This window comes from Drosophila biarmipes, chromosome X, assembly GCF_025231255.1.
Source record: "Drosophila biarmipes strain raj3 chromosome X, RU_DBia_V1.1, whole genome shotgun sequence".
NCBI lineage: Eukaryota > Metazoa > Arthropoda > Insecta > Diptera > Drosophilidae > Drosophila > Drosophila biarmipes.
Genome location: NC_066611.1, coordinates 20,697,524 through 20,716,694, shown reverse-complemented (window position 1 = coordinate 20,716,694; position 19,171 = coordinate 20,697,524). Strand labels below are relative to the sequence as shown.

Genomic DNA, 19,171 nt, shown 5'->3' with positions numbered 1-19,171 from the left:
AAGAACGTAAAATAAATTCGTCAGGGTTAGACATTTTTGCATTATATTTTTAAATTTATCTAAACTTGAAGAACTTCTAGCCTTAAGTGCATTTTGGTGACCCCTAGCTCCGGCTTCGATGCGTTCCCATCACATTGACTTGTTCCTAATGGTTTTTGTTTTACTATGGGCCAGATAAGATAAACATGAACTAAAAAAACTGATAGCCGGCGGTTGGTTTATTTTTTCCGGTGTCCCAATATCGATTTATCAACAGCAAGCTGCACTTGCACTTGCTCCACCGGCGGAAAGCAAAAACAACAGCGACAACAAGTGGCACGTGCTCGCCGCCGATGTTGATGCAAGAAAGTTTTGATGTCATAATAACCATTTCCACCTCCATTCCAGCCACTTCCACGACAGTCCACCCCCTCTTGCCACTCTTTCGCGCTGGTCCCTCTCCCCCGCCCCGGCCAACTGTCGAATTTCGAAAGTGAAAATGTGATGCTGCGACTATCAAATATGCATGTGCGTCCGTCTCCGGCGCGCGCCACTCCGCATGCATTATTCAGATTCAGATTCGGGCTCAGAAGAGGAAGAAGCCAAGCAAACATTGGAGTGGATCTGCAGCAGGCCCACAGCAGTGGGGAAAAGAATAGGTCACGGGATGGTCTGACGAACTATGCCTTTTCCAGTGACTGCGATCAATTGCCTGGCTTGTAAGCAGTCCAAAAGTCTTGTAGGTTTCGGTCTATTTTGTACCCAATTACACCAAAAAGGCGTAAGAAAAAATCTAACTTTTGCCAAATACCTAATATCCTAATTTTCCACATGAAAATAATCAGTATTTTGGGCGAAACAAGAAAAGTGTTGGTCCAAAAACAGAATGCCGCACCTTGCTGAGCTCGTAATAAAATTTGCAATCAATTGGCATTCACATTTTCGCAAAAATAGACGATGACAAAAAAATCGAAACTTTGCAAAAATTAAAAGTTTTTAGAATCTGCCAGAAAATGACTGCGATCAATTGTCTAGCTTGTCAGCAGTCCAAAACGGGGCGTCTTGTAGGTTTTCGAGCATTTTTGACCAAGTTGCACCAAAAAGGTTGATGAAAAATCGAATTTTCTCCAAAAAACTAAGATCCTTATTTCCTCTCGTTAATAATCAGTATTTTAGGCAAGACAAGCAAAGAATTGCTCCGAAAGTGGAATAGTACTCTTGAACAGTTGAAACGAAAAGGTCTTAAGAGTGTGCCCTCCACTGTGCTTGTGTAAAAGCTTCGGTTCTAAGCTGGCGGCCAAAGTGAAACCAAGGCCCAAACGAACTTCGTGGGTAGCGCGCCTCTGTTCGAGGGGAGCGAGCGAGACGGGGCTGTCGACGGGAGCGAGACGGGGCGGGAGGGATGCATTTAACGCCTCTGGGCAGCCGAAATGGGTTGTGGGCGTCGCAGCTTACCTTGCAAGCGGCATGATAAGAGCCGAAGAAGAGGAGGCCAAGAGGCCGACGCCGAAGCGGAGAAGTACGGTTTAAGGAACGACGACCTGTGAATGCCCTACCCAAAAGCAGTGTAGAAAGCCTGCAGGTCGAATGCCATCGTAAGCAACTGTGGATATCGATCACTTGGGAAGTTATTCACAAGAATTCCGATGCGGGGATCAACAACTGGAATTGCTTCTACCGAATTGGCTATCTTTTTAGACTAGCTTGCTCATACAATGTTGTAGGCCCAGAAGCTTCCCTGCTGATAGGCATATTTGCAGTTGGTTCACGATCCCAAGTGCATCCCCTTCTTGAGATACTTGGGTGCAAACGTCAGCGGAGCGTCAGCACCACCGTCACCGCAGTGGCTGCAGTTTCTGTTGCCCTTACTTGGGGCTAGGGTATTATGGTGAGGTGAAACAATAAACACCAAATAAAGCATTTGTCAGATACCCATAAACGAAGAGAGGCGGTGGAAGGAGCAGAAATAATAATATTGTTTAAATATTAAATTATTACAACGAAATGTGCATAAATGCATATGGAATGATGCACATGGAAATGCATGACGCGTCGAGGCACGACTGCAGTTGTTGCTTCGCCGCGAATGGGATTGGAGCTTAAGTATTTCAGCTTTTTTGGACCAGGGAACGCGGATTGCCGATGACATAACCCCAAACGTCAAATGTGCCAATGGCAAGTTATCAAGGGGATTGTGTGGGAAGTACCTGTATGGGATGGGGATGCATACGTAAGTGATCACTCGTCACTAGTATCAGAACTAGTCCACCTCCAGGAAGACGTAATCCGCGTCCTAAAAGACCGTCCACCCCAGAAAAGCCCCCAATAAGTAGTGTCGCGACGTTGATCGTTCAACGCCCATTGCAGGTTGCAAATTGGCGAGGATCGAGGCGATTTCAGGGGGGACAGCCCAAAAATGCCGTGCTAAATTCCTTAGTAGCTTAAAATAAACCGTTTTCTAGTTTTGTATTTTTGACTTTCACTCGGGCGCACTCTGCGAAATATTTGCCGTGCTCATTGGGATTTCTGCATCATCTCGTGCTAATGCGAATGCGAATGCGAATGCTAATGCCTCCACTGCGCTCCTCTCCTTGCAGCACGCGAACTACGTGAGGCAGGCGGCGGAGGACTATCTGGCGCGGCGACAGGCCCGCAACAAATCGATGACCCGCTCGATGACCTCGGGTCTGGCGGGTCCCATTCTGGCACTGGGCAACGTCCACTACCTTCCGGCCGCCAAGAGCGGCACCTTCTTCGCCCGCGACAACGTGTCCAACTTTATAACCTGGTGCAGGTGAGTCCTAGAGCCTGCAGCTCCCTAGAAATTCATGAGATCCAATAGATGTGGAAACTAGGTCTCATATAAATGGCCTACTTAACCTAACACCTCTTTAAGTTGTGCAATTGATTAATGCATTATTGAATCCTTGCAGAAAGAGTCTAAAGATCATCGAGTGCCTGCTGTTCGAAACGGACGATCTGATCATGCGCAAAAACGAAAAGCACGTGATCCTGTGCCTTTTGGAGGTGGCACGTAGGGGCGCCAAGTTTGGTAAGTTTCCCCAGAACTCAGAGATTATATGGTATCACAATTAATACCTTCTGCCATATCCAATTACCACTTGCAGGCATGTTGGCTCCCATGCTGGTGCAAATGGAGCGACAAATCGACCGGGAGATCGCCGCCGACATCAAGGCCAATGGCGTTGGCTCCTCGGAGAGTGGAACCCAAACGGAGGCCATAAGCTCCGGAAACAGTACGGCCACAACGACGACAATAACGACCACCACGGTGGAGACGGACCTGTATGATGACAGTGATGACTCGGAGACCGAGGATGACGGCGACGAGAATCCAGTGCTGATGTACGGCCCGCAGCCCCAGATAATCACCAATGATCTGAAGAGCCTCGACGAGATGGTGAGTGAAGCGGTTAAAATTTTATACCTCGTTAGGATATGTAAAATATAGGGAACTTCCCTTTTGACGGGCCAGAAATAAGTATCAACTAAAATTCTTGAAGATTAGTGTGACCAACTCTGCGTACGACGCAGATTAAGCCTGTCTTCTTGCCTCCCATTAGCAATTTCAGATCTATTTAAGATGTGGGATTTAAAGAGATCATCTATATTCACACCTGGAGTTGCCAGAAATAGGTATTCACTCCAGTTCTTGAAGATTAGTGTGACCAACTCCGTTTATGACGCAGAGTAAGCCAGGCTTCTTGCCTCTCCCACTCGCGTTCGAGTGAGCTAACTTGGTTTCCGATATCAGATCTTTCCGCTTTTGGTTTTCCATTTTCCCGCAGGGCTTTTCATCCGAGCTTGGGTTCCTTCGGTGTCCCAGTCCCACTCCCAATGTCCACTTTGGGTTTTCTCTTTTATATTTTGTTTTTTTTTTGTTTTGCGCTAACCCAACTCACGATTTTGTTTGTTATTGTTTTGGTTGGGCTGCTGTTGTTGCTAGTTTTCTCATGTCCATTTTTAGCCATGGCTAAGTTTCCAGTTGCGAAAAAAGCGGGCCGAAAACAATACCAAAACAAATCAGGAGCAATTGAAACTGGGACTTTGGATTTTTTCGGTTTTTTTTTTTTTGGGTGTTATGAGGGTTTTTTGTTTCAGATTCGCCTGCTGCCATGTTGAGATGTCAAATTAATTTGACAAGATGACGATGTGCCAACAACAATTACAACAATTGCAATTGTCAATGTAATTGCAAGTGTGACGACGACAACAAAGGATGAGGATTGGTCAGGCGCAATGGAAAATCATTGACGGCCAAACTAATGAAAGCCATGCAAACATTTCCTCACGCCGCCAGCAACATTGACAACAGCAACATGAGCAGCAGCAGCAGCAACAGCAACAGCAGCAACAATGTTCGACAGCTGGGGGATGGATGGTCGCTGGATGGATGGGACATGGACCTGGACATGGACGTGGACCTCTCCTCCCCTCCTCGTCCTTCTGCTCAGCCACCAAAAATCCACTCCGAGGCAGCCAATCAATTTGTGCAGCAGCAGCGGCAACAGCGGCAACAGCAGCAGCCAAATCAGCAAATAGCCTCAACAACTTGTCGAAAATCAAATGATGTGCCACCAACAGCAGAAACGAAACAAAAAGAAATGAAAAGAAAAAGCCACGATCATTTGTCGACTCTAAAAGTCTGGAGCTGAGGAGCTGCGGAGCTGAGGAGCTGTGGAGCTGCGGAGCTGTGGAGCTGTGGGGCTGCTGGCACGTCCGCATAGCCGACTGTCTGTCTTTCTGGTCTGCAGTTGCTGTTGGTGGTTAGTTGGTGGCATGCGATTTATGGTTAGGCCAGGATCACATCGCTATCCCCATCGCAATCCATGGCCAGCTAATCTCGTATGCGTCAGAGTCACGCCGATCCCCGATCTCTGGCAGATCGCTGGCGGATCGCCTGGCCCAGGCCCACCTCCCCGTCCACGGCCTCGTCCTCCACCAAGCCCCCACCAACCGAAAGATTTATTGTCATGTCGGTTCCAGCCTGCTGCTTGCAGTTCGGAGCTGGGAGCCACCATGGAGTTGGAGTAGTGCCTCCACCTCCATCTCCACCTCCACCTCCAGCTCCACCTAAGCACGCATCCCATTCCAGAAGGAGTTGCAAAAGTTCAAAGGTGCCAATGCGTTGCTGCCTAGCTCCGAGCTGCCCCAAACTACAGTAGCAATGGGTTCGACTCGCAGTTGGGGGAGCCCAAGTAGCTGGCGGAGAAGTCAGGATGGAGGTGGAGGTGGGGTTGTGGCCGGGGCCAGAAACAATATTACACTGAAAACCATGGGGTCTACCAAAAATCCAAGGGAATGAACGAAAGAAAATGGGTCTGCAAATGTATTGATACATTATATACCCATTTTTAAATCACAAACCGAATATCGGACCCAAATTGCTGCAATTGTGGGCTCTAGACAATTTTCGATCCCTATTTTGAAAGAGTTGGAAAATGTTTTGATAAGAAAAGAGAACATTCAATGACAAACCCTTACAGACATAACACATCAAAATAAAGCTTAGATCTCCAAAGTTATAGGCTTCAGAAGTGAAGACATCGAAAGTTTGGAAATGTATTAGTAGAACAAAATTAAATGGAATTTCGAGCCAATAAAGCCGAAATCTCAAAATATCTGCAAAAATATATAAGGCTTTCGAGGAAGGGAACCGAAAAACTGGAGCATACAACCCAAGAACCCTTCATTTGCCTCATCGCCTGCCAGTTTCTGCGAGTGGAGAATCAGACCCACAGACAGGCCGGGCCAAGTCGTCATTTGTTTGTCTGCCGCCGCCCGCTGGGACGGACTGCTGATGGCGGAGCCGATGCTGACTGGTCTTGCCACGGATCCCATGGCCCGGCTCCCTAGGGCAAGGGTAGCCCCTCCGGGCCCCTCGACTCGCTCGATCCACCCGATCCGCCGCCCCTGCGGATCATTTGTTTGTTGGACAATGGCAGCGCGTGAATTTATGCAGTGAAAAACTATTTGGTGACCCCGATGCTCGTCGCCCGGCTCCTCCACCGCCTCCCCTCCTTTCTTGGCCAAACTGCAACTGCAACTGCAACTGCCACTGCAGAAGTCAGGGAGTTAGGAAGTCGGGAACTGATCGGGTCGGGCTTATGCAATGCCAGGGGTCAGCAGAGGGGCTCGGACACTTGGAGCCAGGGTCTGGGGCCGCGGATCTCGCGGAGTCAGCACAGTGCCACTGAGAACATCGGGGCTACGATATTACAGAGGGCCCTACTTCTCCCACCTTCTCCCACCTTTTCACCTAAGCAGCCATCGACGTATGCAGTGATACAGATAAATGCTAATTAAATCAATTAATCTCAGAAGCAAAGTGTGTGCCTGTCATCATTACTCCTTATATGGTCACTTGTGGAAATCCATTAGGCTTGAAATGGACTTTTATGGACCAGTCAGTAGTCACTTTTAGTAAGAGCTATCAATATTATTTACGCTCTCTGGGGACTTTAGGATTTGTTTAATTGCCAGGGAACCCTTTGGCAAACATTAATTATTTCTGTGTTTCCTTCGCAGGTAAGGGACCTGGTGGAGAAGTGCACATGCCCCTCGCAGTTTCCCATGGTCAGAGTGTCCGAGGGCAAGTACCGCATTGGCGACACCAAAGTTCTTATCTTTGTGCGGGTGAGTTATGGTTGAGCCCCCGTGACATTTGCCCCTACTTAACCCGGCTTCGTGGGGCTTGCTTGCAGATCCTTCGCTCCCACGTGATGGTGCGCGTCGGCGGCGGTTGGGACACGTTGTCCCACTACCTGGACAAGCACGATCCATGCCGCTGCCGTGCCCAGCACCGCAGCTCCGTGGCCGCCCGCCTAGTTCCTCGCCAGTCCCCGAACCACAACCCCAGCAACGGCATCGAGCTCCACAAGGCACAGGTGATATTCGAGAGGTGAGTCCTTGGGATCTTTAATTGCTCAGAGCTTAGAGTTACCGATTAATTTTTCAGGTCACCGCCAGCAGCTCGTCGGGTTTTCAACAGCCCCAATTGCAATGGGGGGTCGGGAACAGTGGTGGGAGCGGGAGCAGGATCGGCACCAGCAGCAGGCACAGGCGTGGGTGTGGCACCGCCTCCGCCGATCCAGAATGGCCACAGTCTGTCGCTGAATTCGGGAAAGTACCGCAGTCGCAGTCCGACGCCGCAGCGAAAGTTTCTCAATCAGCAGACGAACGGAGGCGCAGGAGGAGGCAGTGCCACCGCAACGGGTTGCAGCCATACAGTCATCACAGAATCCTCGGGCGGCCAGCTGCTCGGATCGCCCAGTTTGGCCAGGCGATCCATGTCGCCGAGTCCTCGCCGGTTGATCGACATGCGCAAGAAACAGAGCTCCTTGGATTCGTACAGCAGTGGTCCGAAATCGCTGCCCGGATACAGTTGCTCCTCCATGGAGGAGGCGAACGGAGCACCGGCTGTTGGGTCGGCAGCGGGGGGAGGATCGGGACCAGGGTCGGGGGCAGCGGCGGAGCAGAGTGGTGCCAACAAATTCGAGAACATAAGTGACAACGGCAGTGAGATCAGCGATGAGGGCTACCGCAGCCTGGGCGTCATCCAGTCCGGAGCCCAGAAACGCGAGTCCCTCCACAGTCAGGCTTCCATTGAGGACGCTGAAAGCAATGGTGAGTCCAGACCGTGATACTCATCTAGTCATCCATACCACATATGTGGTATGGGTATCAGTGATAAGTAATCGAAGAAAGAGCTGATCTTTAGTTTAAATGCTACCATATAATAGGGGATTGATTGGACTTTACTTATACTGCTCTCCATTTTGCAGCGCGTCTTGACCAGACCTCCAGCGACTCGCAGATCTCGCCCTCCGACGAGCCCACTTCCGATGAGAAGACAGCCGTGGATATTCTGGAAGAGGTGGAGCTAAATGGCCACGATCGCCAGCACGAGGAGCACGAGGACTACTCGGTGTGCGATGGGCCACAGTCCCTGCCGGCGATTCTCGGCGTGGCCCACAAGCTGAACGACAAGTTCGAGCAATCCGGGGTCTTCATCACCGACGACGAGATCACCGTGGACATGGCCAAGACCGATGATCAATCGGTGGCCCCGGCGGCGGGCCTTCAGACACCCAATCTCAGCAAGATACCGCGCTCTCCGCTGGCGCAACGTCGTCGCCGGAGCATCGACAATAGCACATGTGGCGGTGCCGGCGGAAGCCTGCAGGACTTGAGCAGCCGCTCGGGACTACCGGCTCCGGCTTTTAGCCGCAAGCAGCCGGTTTACCGATCTGTGCGAACGCGCAACTCAACGGGAGCCACGCCCACGCCGGTGGCGCCGCCCCGATCCCGTCAAGCTACCCAATTGCCCATGGTGCGAGACGTCACCAACACGTGGAGTGGACGAGCCACGGGGGCACCGAAGAGGAGACCTCCCTGCACCGCCGACACCTTTGTGGCGCCACCCACAAATGGAACTGGACCTGGAGCCGCAGGATCCTTTGAACGGAACGGCAAGGCACGCTCCTCGCAAATACTCTACGACAGCAATGGCCGGCGGGTGAGAAGTGGAGCGCCCGGCTGCACCAGTTCGCTGACCACGTCGCCCGTGAAGAATCACGCCTCCTCGCCGCTGGCCCAACAGCTCCTGGAGGCGGCCAGCAGCGCCAAGAACGACGCCCAGATTCTGGAGAAGATGAAGTCCCTGCTGTCACGCTATGCGGCTGGTAACCAAGCCAAGGCAGGAGGATCAGCAGCGGCCAACAAGATCAACAGCAATGGCAAGAAGACCCCGGTCTACGAGGACTTCACCACGGCCTGGGTGCACAGCAACGGCAATCTGGAGCGTTCGGAGAGCTGCTCCCCTCCAGCCAAGGCACGTTCCAAGCGCAGCTCCGCGGCCAGCTCCTGCGAGAGCAACAACTCGAATGCGGGAGGAGCAGCAGCCGGGGCAGCATCGTCCAGCGTGGTATCGCCCAGGCGGGAGAGGGGCATGTCCAAGATCCCGGCGCCGGTGCGCCACCACACAGAGCTCTACTAGCAGCGCCGGAGGACGCCAAGCGTCCAGGTCCGTTTCCAAGCCAAGTCGAGGGTTTTCTGAAAAGCCTCCCAGCGAGCAGAGGAGCAAGCAGGCGACCAGGAGGTGAATGAGTCGGGGATCGGGGGTAGTACGTACATAAGCATAAGATAGGGTTAGAGCCAAGCTGGAATTGTCGCTGCTGCTTCGGCGTGTGTGTGCGTGGAGAGCAGAGAGGAGAGCCTGGGAGGGGAATTTAAGGAATCAAGCCCAAAAGATAGTCCAATAAAAGTTTGGAGCGAAAGTGGATGAGCATTAGGAAGCCATCCCAAAAGCGAAGTAAAAGAAATCCAGGGGAAAGCCATAGCCATAGGACACCCGAATCAGAATCAGGATCGGTGAAATCGTCGAGTGAAGTAAGCAACACTGAAACTGCCTCATAGACAGTCAGGTCAGAGTCCCTAGCAGCCAGAGACCCCAAGCATATCCCCCTTATAAGCAGCTCTCTTATCTTAAACTCAACTATGAAACCCCCTATAATCGTCGTTATATAAACTCTCCTTCCGTATAACCACTCAATATGCACTATAGTTTCCTTAAGCCCTATATTTCCACGTAGGTCCTATAGTTTTCGTCTTGTAACTCAACAGATGCAGCATTTCGCAACCAAAAATAGGCATTTGAACTGTATTTAAAGCTAGCGTATAAACGTGGTTAATTGTGAGTTGTAGGATGCCCCCAGTTCGCTTCGATCTGCGCTGATCTAGGGCCTTGAATACACCCCATATACAATCCAAATTTGAGACTCCGTAAACGTTTTAATCAATTTTTTGCCTAGACCTAGAACAGGAATTTTAAATCTACACGAAAGCAAAACAAAATCGAATATCGAATATATCTACAAGAGGCGTGCACACACCACACACACGATCGCAACACACATAGAGGGCGCGTACATAGTTTTCTAGAAATTTTTAAAGAAAAGCCAACCAAATTCTTCAGACTCGACTCGCAGCGAGGCAGAATACGTTTATTTTTGTACGCTTGATCAGAGGAGCCGGCGGAGATCGTGGGATCTGGAGAGACGGATAGCTTTTAGACAACTCGACTTTACAGTATAGCGATAGATATACAAGCAAGGAAGGATTCGGTTAGGGCTGGAGCAGCATAGCTAGGAAATGAACGCCCCGCCACACCTTCGGCCAGTGGGTGCTCCTTGGTCTGGAAGCCACAACACCACGCTCTTCGAGGCCACAAAGCTGCACCACCAACATCACACACACCACCCGAGGGTGCAGTGCGTCTCTGGACTTTTGGCGAGTTGGTTCGAATTTAATGATCTTAGCCACAGCGGAGGCGGTTCGGAGCGAGACCTAGGACGCACTGCACCTGCCAAGCATACCACATATGACACACATGAAAACATGAAACACAAAGCAAGAAAACGGTCACAAAAGGAGAGTAACTGAGAACCTATAGCTTTCGACGGGCAGGAGGACGTCGTCATAAAGGGAACGGCGTCGGGAGCGAACGAACGAACCATAGCTTAATTATCAGAACCCTTAAAATTGTACTGTCAAAACACGTATATGTATGATTCCCCTTTTTCTTATCCCTAGCAATGTTAACATATAGTTTAGTACTTCGTACCTATCGTAACTACATATAGATTGTAAATTGCGTTTGTCCAGTTGCCCCATGTTGTATAGTTATTATGTAGCTGTCGATACCTTATATCAGTTACATTTCGTTTTTTTTTTAATTTCTGTTCGTATAATTTCCTTTTGAACCTAAGTTGCGTTTTTCAGCTTTTTATTGTACACCAAATGATACCGATTTATGTATAGAACCCAGGTGTCGCGAGAGATCGCAGCCGAAGTAATTAATGATTGATTGTTTAACAATTGAATTGTTGCAACACAGACACTCACACATAGACAAAACACACACACCGGACCCGTGGTGTAGTTGCAATTATAGAGAATTAAGTAATCCAAGCGATTTGCCTGCCAAAAGGCTGAAAGCAAATCGGGCGCAAGAGGAGGAGGACGTGGCACCACGGGTTCTCGAGCGCCGGCCATGAGAGCATCGCATCGCGTCGCATTGCATTGCATACAATATATTTGGATATATATCGCAGAACATATAAAGTGTATTTTAAATACAGCTAAAGTGTAATTATCAGTTCATTTCGAAAGCAAACTAACTATTACAAATGGAATAGATTAGGCCGCAAGGGTGTACTCTAAGCGAGCAGCAGCATAATTGATTTTAATCACAAGAATTTAATTAATAAAAGCCTATATACAAGTATATATAATGAAAACCAACAGACAGACGGTCGTTTTAACTTATTCATTTATTCACATTTACAAAGTGTGCTGGAATCAAAGCGGTGCTTAGGTTTTTAGCAATACATATAGTCTGTTGGCTGGTGGCGGTGGCTAGGGCGTCTAGAGATCGCCGAGAGTGTCCAGCCCGCCGCCCGGCTCCTTGCCGAGCTTGGCCTTGTCCTGGCTCTCGGTCCAGGCCTTGGCGATCATCTGCTTCGTCTTGGAGTCGCCCTCGTTGTACATCTTCTTCATAATGTTGACCAGCGCCGACTCGGGGTTATCGCTGTCCTTGCTTAGTTCAGAGTCCTGTTTCTGCTTCAAACGCTTCTGGATGGCGGTCAGCACGTCCCAGTGCTCGTCCTCCTTGACCTTCTTCAGGTAGATGGCCACCATGTTGCTCTTGATCTTCCGGTAGCTCTTCTCCACATCGATGCTGTGCAGCAGGTTGTTCACGGTCAGCCCAAAGTCCTTGCCCTCCAGATCGCGCACGTGCAGCTGCAGCGAGTTCGGCGTGTAGGTGACGGTCACATCCTCCTCCGTGCAGCCCTGCACTCCGTTCAGGGTGATGAAGAGCTTCACGAACTTGACGCTCTGATCCCAGCCATAGTCGGTCAGCTCGTGCAGATATCTGCGGTGATCAATAAGGGTAGGTATATCGAAACTTCTGGTTTCTAAAGTGTGTTAACTTGGTCAACACATGAAATTGGGTACACCTTCGTTTCCCGTGGAAGACTCTCGGTTATGAATAGTTTATGGGTGAGTGCACTTAGGAGGGAATGCTTCCCTTCACTGACTGTGGAAGCACATAATGCATTTTGTGGAGGTCTGTCGAAACTTCTAGATTCTAAACATCGAATGCTAACTTGGTTAACAAACGCACATGAAGAATCCTTGGTTTTGAAGTGTTTATGGGTGTATGCACTGAGGATGTTCGGCAACGCTTGCCTTCACTTTCTACATTAGAGTATAATGCATTTTGTGGTGTATAAAGTGATAAGGGCACGATTCGATGTATGATAAATAAAAAAAAACCATTGTCCTCATGTTGTTTTTCCCACACCAAAAAAACCATCTTAAAAAGTAATAGTAACCTCTGGGAGATTACAATAACTAAAATTGAAGAAAATATGAACATGATGTAGGGCTGATGGGTTCGAAAATGATTTCCTGCCCTGTCTACAGAAGGATGTGATATGTGGGCGAATTGCATGTGTGATATATGAGTGATAAAAACGTGTGGATCTGAATACACTTTTGTTAGTATGTTGATCTCCTGACCATCTCATAAGTGTTATAGTCATCCCCGGAAGGTTAGGATAAAATAAGACAATAAACTAAGCACAATGCGGGAAATATGAGGGGTATAAAGTGGAAAGTGTAATTGTGAGACCCTCGTGCTGAGCGAATCCCTGGCCCCCGGCTCCGGAGCACCCCCCGACACTGACCTCTTGGCGTCTCCGGTCCCGGCCGCCTTTCGCTCCTCGGCAATTCTGGCCTTCATCTCCAGGTTGACGATCTCCCGCTCCGCCTCCGCCTTGGCCGTGGTCAGCACGCCTTTTACGCGGGCTCCTTTGGCCTGCTCCAGGAAGGCCGCGAACTCGGCCACATCGCTTTTCAGCTGTTTGCCGGTGGGGAAAAGGGTTTCAGTTGGTACCTCGGTTCAGGAGCACTCGCACTTACCTGTTCCAGGGACATTTTGTGTGGGTTTTGAGTAGCAACAGATCAACTTCGTAAACTCACGGAAATTTCGAGCAATTCACTGACGCCGGCGCCCGCTCCGAATGTGCTAAAAAACGACTAACGCGTGGCGAGACGGAGCACATTGTGCAAAATACCTACTGTGGTATTTTCGGTATATTTCAGCAGGCCTATAACGGTACCCTTAAAAAAGGATGCGGTATATTCGGTATTCCTCAGGAGGTGAATACTCGTTACCTAGAATCCCTTTAAATATACTAAATATGCTATTAGTAATAGGGATTTGTTATATATACTGTGTACCTTTATTTATTTTGTGGCCCTAGGCACTATTATTATCGTTCGTTCAAGGGTATCAAACCTCTGGCAATACCGTTTCTTATCAAATACCACTTCACACAGCTGATGAGGAGCGCCGGAAAAGCGATTTTCCCGCCACGGAGTGTGACCAGCCGGGGCGTACCTGGCGTTTTGGTATTCTGGCCAGCAGCGAGTGCCATCGGAACCGACAGTTGATACCCTCGCCCCCGCGGAACGCCGACACAATCCAGACAATTCGACCCAGTGCAGTGCCCAGTTAATGTGCTCCGTCCAGGGAACCCACTTGCAACCAGCGGACGCTGCGCCACAGCCAGAGTTCCGGGATTAGAGGGCGGCGCAGCAGCAGAGGCTTCTGATATCGAGACTCCGGATCGGAGCGGAGGCCTCCAAGTGAGTAGTAGGCCCCGACGGACGGGGCAACGCCGTCCGAGGGAAGCTGCCTCACTATCAACCTAGGAGCTCGACCGTTCGACAGCACACACTTCTCTACCGTTTGGCCTGGCTAACAGCTAAATTGAACTGTTTTTCTCGTCTAAATTGTCCGACAGCAGGCTACCAGGCCGTGGAATACAACGCTTGGGATTCGGGATCATACCAAGCCGATGCCCAGGAATAGAGTGCTCCTGAAGAGGAACAATGGCCGATCGCGTTCTGTGCCAGGAGTTGGCCACGCCAGGGACCCACTACCGTCGCCCCAAGTCGAGCATGGCCAGTCCCAACGTGGGGTATGCCAACGGAGGCGGATCCTGGCGAGCGGCTCCGCGGCAAGCCCAGAAACAGCAGCAGCAAACGCACCAGAGGCAAGCGACGCCCCAGCAGTATGGCAGCGGTCCGGCCCCTGGAACCGGCGGAGGAGGAGGAAGGTATGCGGGCAAGCCCACGGCCGAGGAGCAGCAGCAGCCGGTGGAGTCCACTGGAGCTGAGATGGTGGCGGGCCTGCCGGCCACCCCGCGCACAACCAAGCAGACGCGCAACAAAAGCGAAGGTGGGTTTGGGTGTCCTACCAGTTGAGCCACATAGATGTCTAACCCCTGATCCCCCGCAGAAGCCATCAATGATCTCCTCGTGCGCATACCGGACATAGGCAAGCTGTTCGACGTCCACAGCCGGATCGGCAACGGAACCTTCAGCACCGTCTTGCTGGGCACCCTGCGGCGGGAGGCGCATCTGCCGGACAGTCTGCGCCGCAAGTTCGCCATCAAGCATCACATACCCACCAGCCACCCGGACAGGATAATGAAGGAGCTGCAGTGCATGACCAAAATGGGGTAGGTCTGGGCCCGCGGGGCTGGGCCCCTGGGACTCCTTGCACACCACGCTACAGATACACACTCTGTCCCGGGCCACCGGGCCCTCCGCCCACGCACGCCGCCTCGTCCTCGTCCTCGTCTGCGTCAAACGCCGTTAAACGACGTCAGCCGGTAGCCGCTCCATCTACGTCATTGCAATTTATTTCGCCGCACGAACGAGCGAGAGGGCGAGCGCCGACTGTGGCGCTCGTTTATTGCACTTTCACACGCCATTCACGTGCCCACTTACAGTTACATCGAGGCCCCCTGCACGGAGAGAAAATCGCACTCCCCACACACATTTCCACCTTTTGCGCCACCACCTCGATGTGCGAATATGTCCGAGCAGCTGAATTTCAGCTTTGTTTGCGCAGAATGGCATCTGCCGGGCACACAAAGAAATGGGAGCGCATCGAAGTGATCGGCCTGGGTAGATATTTCCATTTTTCACGCTGTTTTAGCCCGTGGAAGGGCTTCAGTCGAGCGGCATGCGGCATTCTCACACTCAAAATGAGCGGATGGCCTAGGAGATTACAGAAGTCCGAGTTCGTAGCCCACCCCTGCCTCACACATTTTTTTGACTCAGCCACATATAAGGTTTTTTCATATCATATTTCAGCCAGATCTTAATTCAAGAAGAATATAACATTAACTTAGAAACCCCTTTAGACTAGGCAGCTGCAAGAGTCCGAGATCGATACCCACCCCTACCTTATTAATTTATATATCATCACACCAATACTCTAGGCATATACCCCAAATGGCCTTTCCTAGGCGAGTGGAAACGCTGATAAACACTCCAAGTTGCATACAATTTTTTGCCGTGTGGCAGCAGTAATGTTTGTTTACAGCCCGCGCACATCACACATGCGTGGTTCCGCGCCACAGACACTGGCGAATCCTGCAATCCCAGTCGTCTGCTATCGATTGCCATGCCCCGCCACGCGATTAGATTAGCCGCAGTCGCCCGATCCGAGCCCGAATCGGTTCAATACCGCCTCGAACCGGAGGAGTTGGGGGTCGGTATCGTCACTGGCCAGATCCCCAGCTCGTCACCCGGCCGGAGGGTCTCCTTCTCTGCTCCCCGAGAGGCGGAGAAAGTGGGCGATCCGTGTGGGCGACGTTGCGTGTTTGACATTAGCCGGCTGCCCCCGGATTACCCATCTGCGGCCCCTCGGAGACCCGTGGTCCGCTGCGATTTTGTGTCTATTCAAGCAATTTGCGCAAATTCCGAAGACCCAATTGCGTCACAGCCGACGATAATTATGACTGGGCCACGCCGAGTGCTCCCTCACGTATTCACATATGCCGTATTCCGTGTTCCGTGCGCCCATCGCCCAGTTCGCAAATCACATCTGCCGTATCGCTCTCGGGCGAGTGCTGTGCAGCTGGCTAGAAAAGTAGCTGAGCAGAGCAGGGAGCTCCAGTGGTAACTTGAGGTATTAGGTTGAGGTTTTCACATCTCGTCTTGGAGTTATAGCTCGACTACTAAAGTTTAACATACTACAGAATAGGTATAGTACACGAAAGCCAAATATAATCTTGGTGTTTTTTTCAAATCTTGTTATAGCTCAATTTTCGATTTAAGTGTAAATCTAAAAAGGTTTATACAAGAAAGTTGTGTCTCAAGCATGTTAGGGATTTCTTAAGTATTAAAACGACTACTAAAATATAACAAACCACAGAATGGTATAGTATAAGAAAGCCAAATTTAAACTAGGTGTTTTTTCAAATCTTGTTATAGCTCAATTTTCGATTTAAGTGTAAATCTAAAAAGGTTTATACAAAAAATTGTGCCTCAAGCATGTTAGGGAGTTCTCAAACGTAGCAAGCCACATAACCCATATAGTCTGGAGCGAAACTTAAAATCCATTGTAGAATATAATCAGAATACAGCCCTAGCACAGGCTAAGAACTAATGGGAATGGCAATTTTTTTGGTAGAATAACTTTTATAACATCTGGCTTTAAAATGGTTAGAAAGCAGGCCAACACTGGTTCTGGGTGACGCTGAGGCGCCTCTCTCTCCCGTCCTCGGGTATCTCCCTCCCACTCGTCCAGAGTGGGCGGAAGTGCGGAGGCGTCCCTGTGTTATTGTGGCTTGCCCACAGGGAGCAAACCCAGCGGCAACCACAAGAAGGGAAGGTTGGCTTGCTCTAATCCGGGCTGTCCAGTTTAATCACTCCCATCGCACTATACAAAGTGTGTATGCGCTGTCTTTAAAAATAACATTTCGGTGGGAGGGACACTGCCTGTATTTTGGCACAAAGGCGTCTTTGTTTACACGCAGAGTGGGAATCAAATAAATACTACGTTCTATGTGGGGTTCAAGTGTTTCCCAAGCTTCCTAGGAGATCTCACAGCCCTCAAATCTGATCAGAGCCCAGATCCTAACTCCAGAGAGGGGCTCAGGATAGGTCGGCATACAAGGTCCTTAGGGTCCTCCCTCAGCCCAACACATTTTATATTTATCCTACGATAATTTCCCATATCTGTCCTATCATCTAACATATGGTTTTCTCGCTCTGTTTCGCTCTCCAGGGGCACGAACAACGTGGTGGGCATCCACTGCTGCCTGCGATGCGATGCCTCCGCCGCCTTCGTGATGCCCTACATGGCGCACGACCGATTCCACGACTTCTACACGCGAATGGATGTGCCCGAGATCCGGCTGTACATGCGCAATCTCCTGGTGGCTCTGCGCCACGTGCACAAGTTCGATGTCATCCACCGGGATGTGAAGCCGAGCAACTTTCTGTACAATCGTCGCCGGCGTGAGTTTCTCCTGGTGGACTTCGGCCTGGCGCAGCATGTAAACCCGCCGGCTCTGGGGTCTTCAGGATCGTCCGTTGCCAGCAGCAACAACAACAGCAAGCGACCCCGGGAACGGGATGCCGCGGAGGCAGTGCAGCAGAGTGCCGCAGCAGACGCTGGCCTGGGCGGAGCTGTCAAGCGCATGCGTTTGCATGAGGAGTCCGGCAAGATGCCCCTGAAGCCAGTCAATGATATTGCCCAAAGCGAGCTGCAGCAGCCGGCGGCGGCGGATGGCTCCAATCCCGTCCAGCAGCAGCCAGTACAGCAGCAGCAGCCACAGGGGCAGGTGGACCAGGCGCCGTCGACCGCATCGGGCAGCAAGTACAACACGAATCGAAATGCCTCCGGAGCGGCGGCCAATAGTGCCAAGTGCTTCTGCTTTGCAAACCCATCGGTGTGCCTCAACTGCCTGATGAAGAAGGAGGTGCATGCCTCCAGGGCAGGAACACCTGGCTATCGGCCGCCAGAGGTGCTGCTCAAGTACCCGGATCAGACCACCGCCGTGGATGTTTGGGCGGCGGGCGTGATTTTCCTCTCGATCATGTCGTCTGTGTACCCGTTCTTTAAGGCCCCCAACGATTTCATTGCTCTGGCCGAGATTGTCACCATTTTCGGAGATCAGGCGATCCGCAAGACGGCCCTGGCCCTGGAGCGCATGATCACGCTGAGCCAGAGATCCAGGCCGCTCAACCTGCGGAAGCTGTGCCTGCGCTTTCGCCACCGTTCCGTTTTCAGCGATGCCAAGCTCCTCAAGAGCCACGAATCGGTGGACGGAAGGTGCGAAGTGTGCCGGAACTGCGACCAGTACTTCTTCAACTGCCTGTGCGAGGATAGCGAGTACCTGACGGAGCCACTCGATGCCTACGAATGCTTTCCGGCCAGCGCCTACGACCTGCTGCACCGCCTGCTGGAGATCAATCCCCACAAGCGGATCACCGCCGACGAGGCCCTGCAGCATCCGTTCTTCACGGCCGCCGAGGAGGCTGAGCAGGCGGCGGACCAGGAGCAGGTGGCCAACGGAACACCGCAGCCGCGCAAGGTCCGCCGCCAGAGGTACCACAACCACAAGTCGGTGGCCGCCACGCCGGAGCAGCTGAAGCAGCAGGTGGCCCTCGACCTGCAGCAGTCGGCCATCAACAAACTGTGAAACTAGTCCTCTCACAACATACATTTTGTATATAAACTATGCCCCAGTCACATATCACGATTGTATATAGACAACGCAAACCACCCACCACCCACCGCCACCGAGCACATCTCATACTCGCACCCAGACCCGGCAGAACCTCGTCCAGTGTACAGCGTCCCAGTGTCCAAGTGCCCCAGCTCGGCCACACATACTTACCTCAGGCTGCAGGAAGGAAACCAAATGAAGCACTCGATCCACGCAAATATATTTATAGAAACGTTTCAAGCATGAACAATAGGCAATGAATACCAAAAAGAAGGCGGAGAGAGAATGATTACTATGAAGTACGGCCGAAGGAGTGGGCCACCGCTTAGGCCAGTGGCTGGAGCCCTGCACCCAGCATGTTGTATAGTTCGAATAGTCTTAGCTAACCTAAGTAATTATTGTATATCTGGAATTGTGAGCGCAGATATATACTTAAAACCGAAAATATATTTATACCGTGAATAATGAATGAAATTTATAATGTGGAACCGAAGAAATTAAACAATGGAACTTGAAACTACAAGAAGCGCCTTTTGAATTGTGGAAAGGAGTAAGTCAGGGTAACTGGT

General features: G+C 50.9%; 3 protein-coding genes across 6 annotated transcripts in view; 2 read left to right on the top strand and 1 right to left on the bottom strand.

Moving 5' to 3' along the window:
• LOC108023421 (GAS2-like protein pickled eggs) overlaps window positions 1-11,308 on the top strand; it is a 57,952-nt gene extending 46,644 nt beyond the window's left edge. For all 3 annotated transcript variants that reach the window (XM_017092906.3, XM_044093014.2, XM_050888774.1), the window contains 7 exons: window positions 2,577-2,773; window positions 2,913-3,031; window positions 3,108-3,400; window positions 6,529-6,636; window positions 6,705-6,901; window positions 6,959-7,626; window positions 7,785-11,308. In XM_017092906.3, coding sequence (XP_016948395.1) covers window positions 2,577-2,773; window positions 2,913-3,031; window positions 3,108-3,400; window positions 6,529-6,636; window positions 6,705-6,901; window positions 6,959-7,626; window positions 7,785-8,998 — 2,796 coding nt within the window. In that variant the 3' untranslated portion in view covers window positions 8,999-11,308. The remainder of the gene's footprint in view (window positions 1-2,576; window positions 2,774-2,912; window positions 3,032-3,107; window positions 3,401-6,528; window positions 6,637-6,704; window positions 6,902-6,958; window positions 7,627-7,784) is intronic.
• Window positions 11,309-11,314: 6 nt separating this feature from the next.
• On the bottom strand, window positions 11,315-13,134 carry LOC108023484 (calcyclin-binding protein). Its single transcript, XM_017093007.3, has 3 exons — window positions 12,988-13,134; window positions 12,753-12,925; window positions 11,315-11,935 (listed from the first exon to the last, which is right to left on the bottom strand). The coding sequence occupies exons 1-3, from the start codon at window positions 13,000-13,002 to the stop codon at window positions 11,428-11,430; spliced, it is 696 nt and encodes a 231-aa protein (XP_016948496.1). The 5' UTR covers window positions 13,003-13,134; the 3' UTR covers window positions 11,315-11,427.
• A 368-nt stretch (window positions 13,135-13,502) lies between these two features.
• LOC108023483 (cell division cycle 7-related protein kinase) lies at window positions 13,503-19,128 on the top strand. Of its 2 annotated transcripts, none has more exons than XM_017093006.3 (4): window positions 13,503-13,716; window positions 13,878-14,311; window positions 14,372-14,594; window positions 17,156-19,128. In XM_017093006.3, exons 2-4 carry the CDS (start codon window positions 13,963-13,965, stop codon window positions 18,573-18,575), a joined length of 1,992 nt encoding a protein of 663 aa, XP_016948495.3. In that variant the 5' UTR covers window positions 13,503-13,716; window positions 13,878-13,962; the 3' UTR covers window positions 18,576-19,128. The 2 variants fall into 2 exon arrangements, with proteins under 2 accessions (XP_016948495.3, XP_016948494.3); XM_017093005.3 differs by having other exon boundaries at window positions 13,875-14,311.
• Window positions 19,129-19,171: the final 43 nt, after the last annotated feature.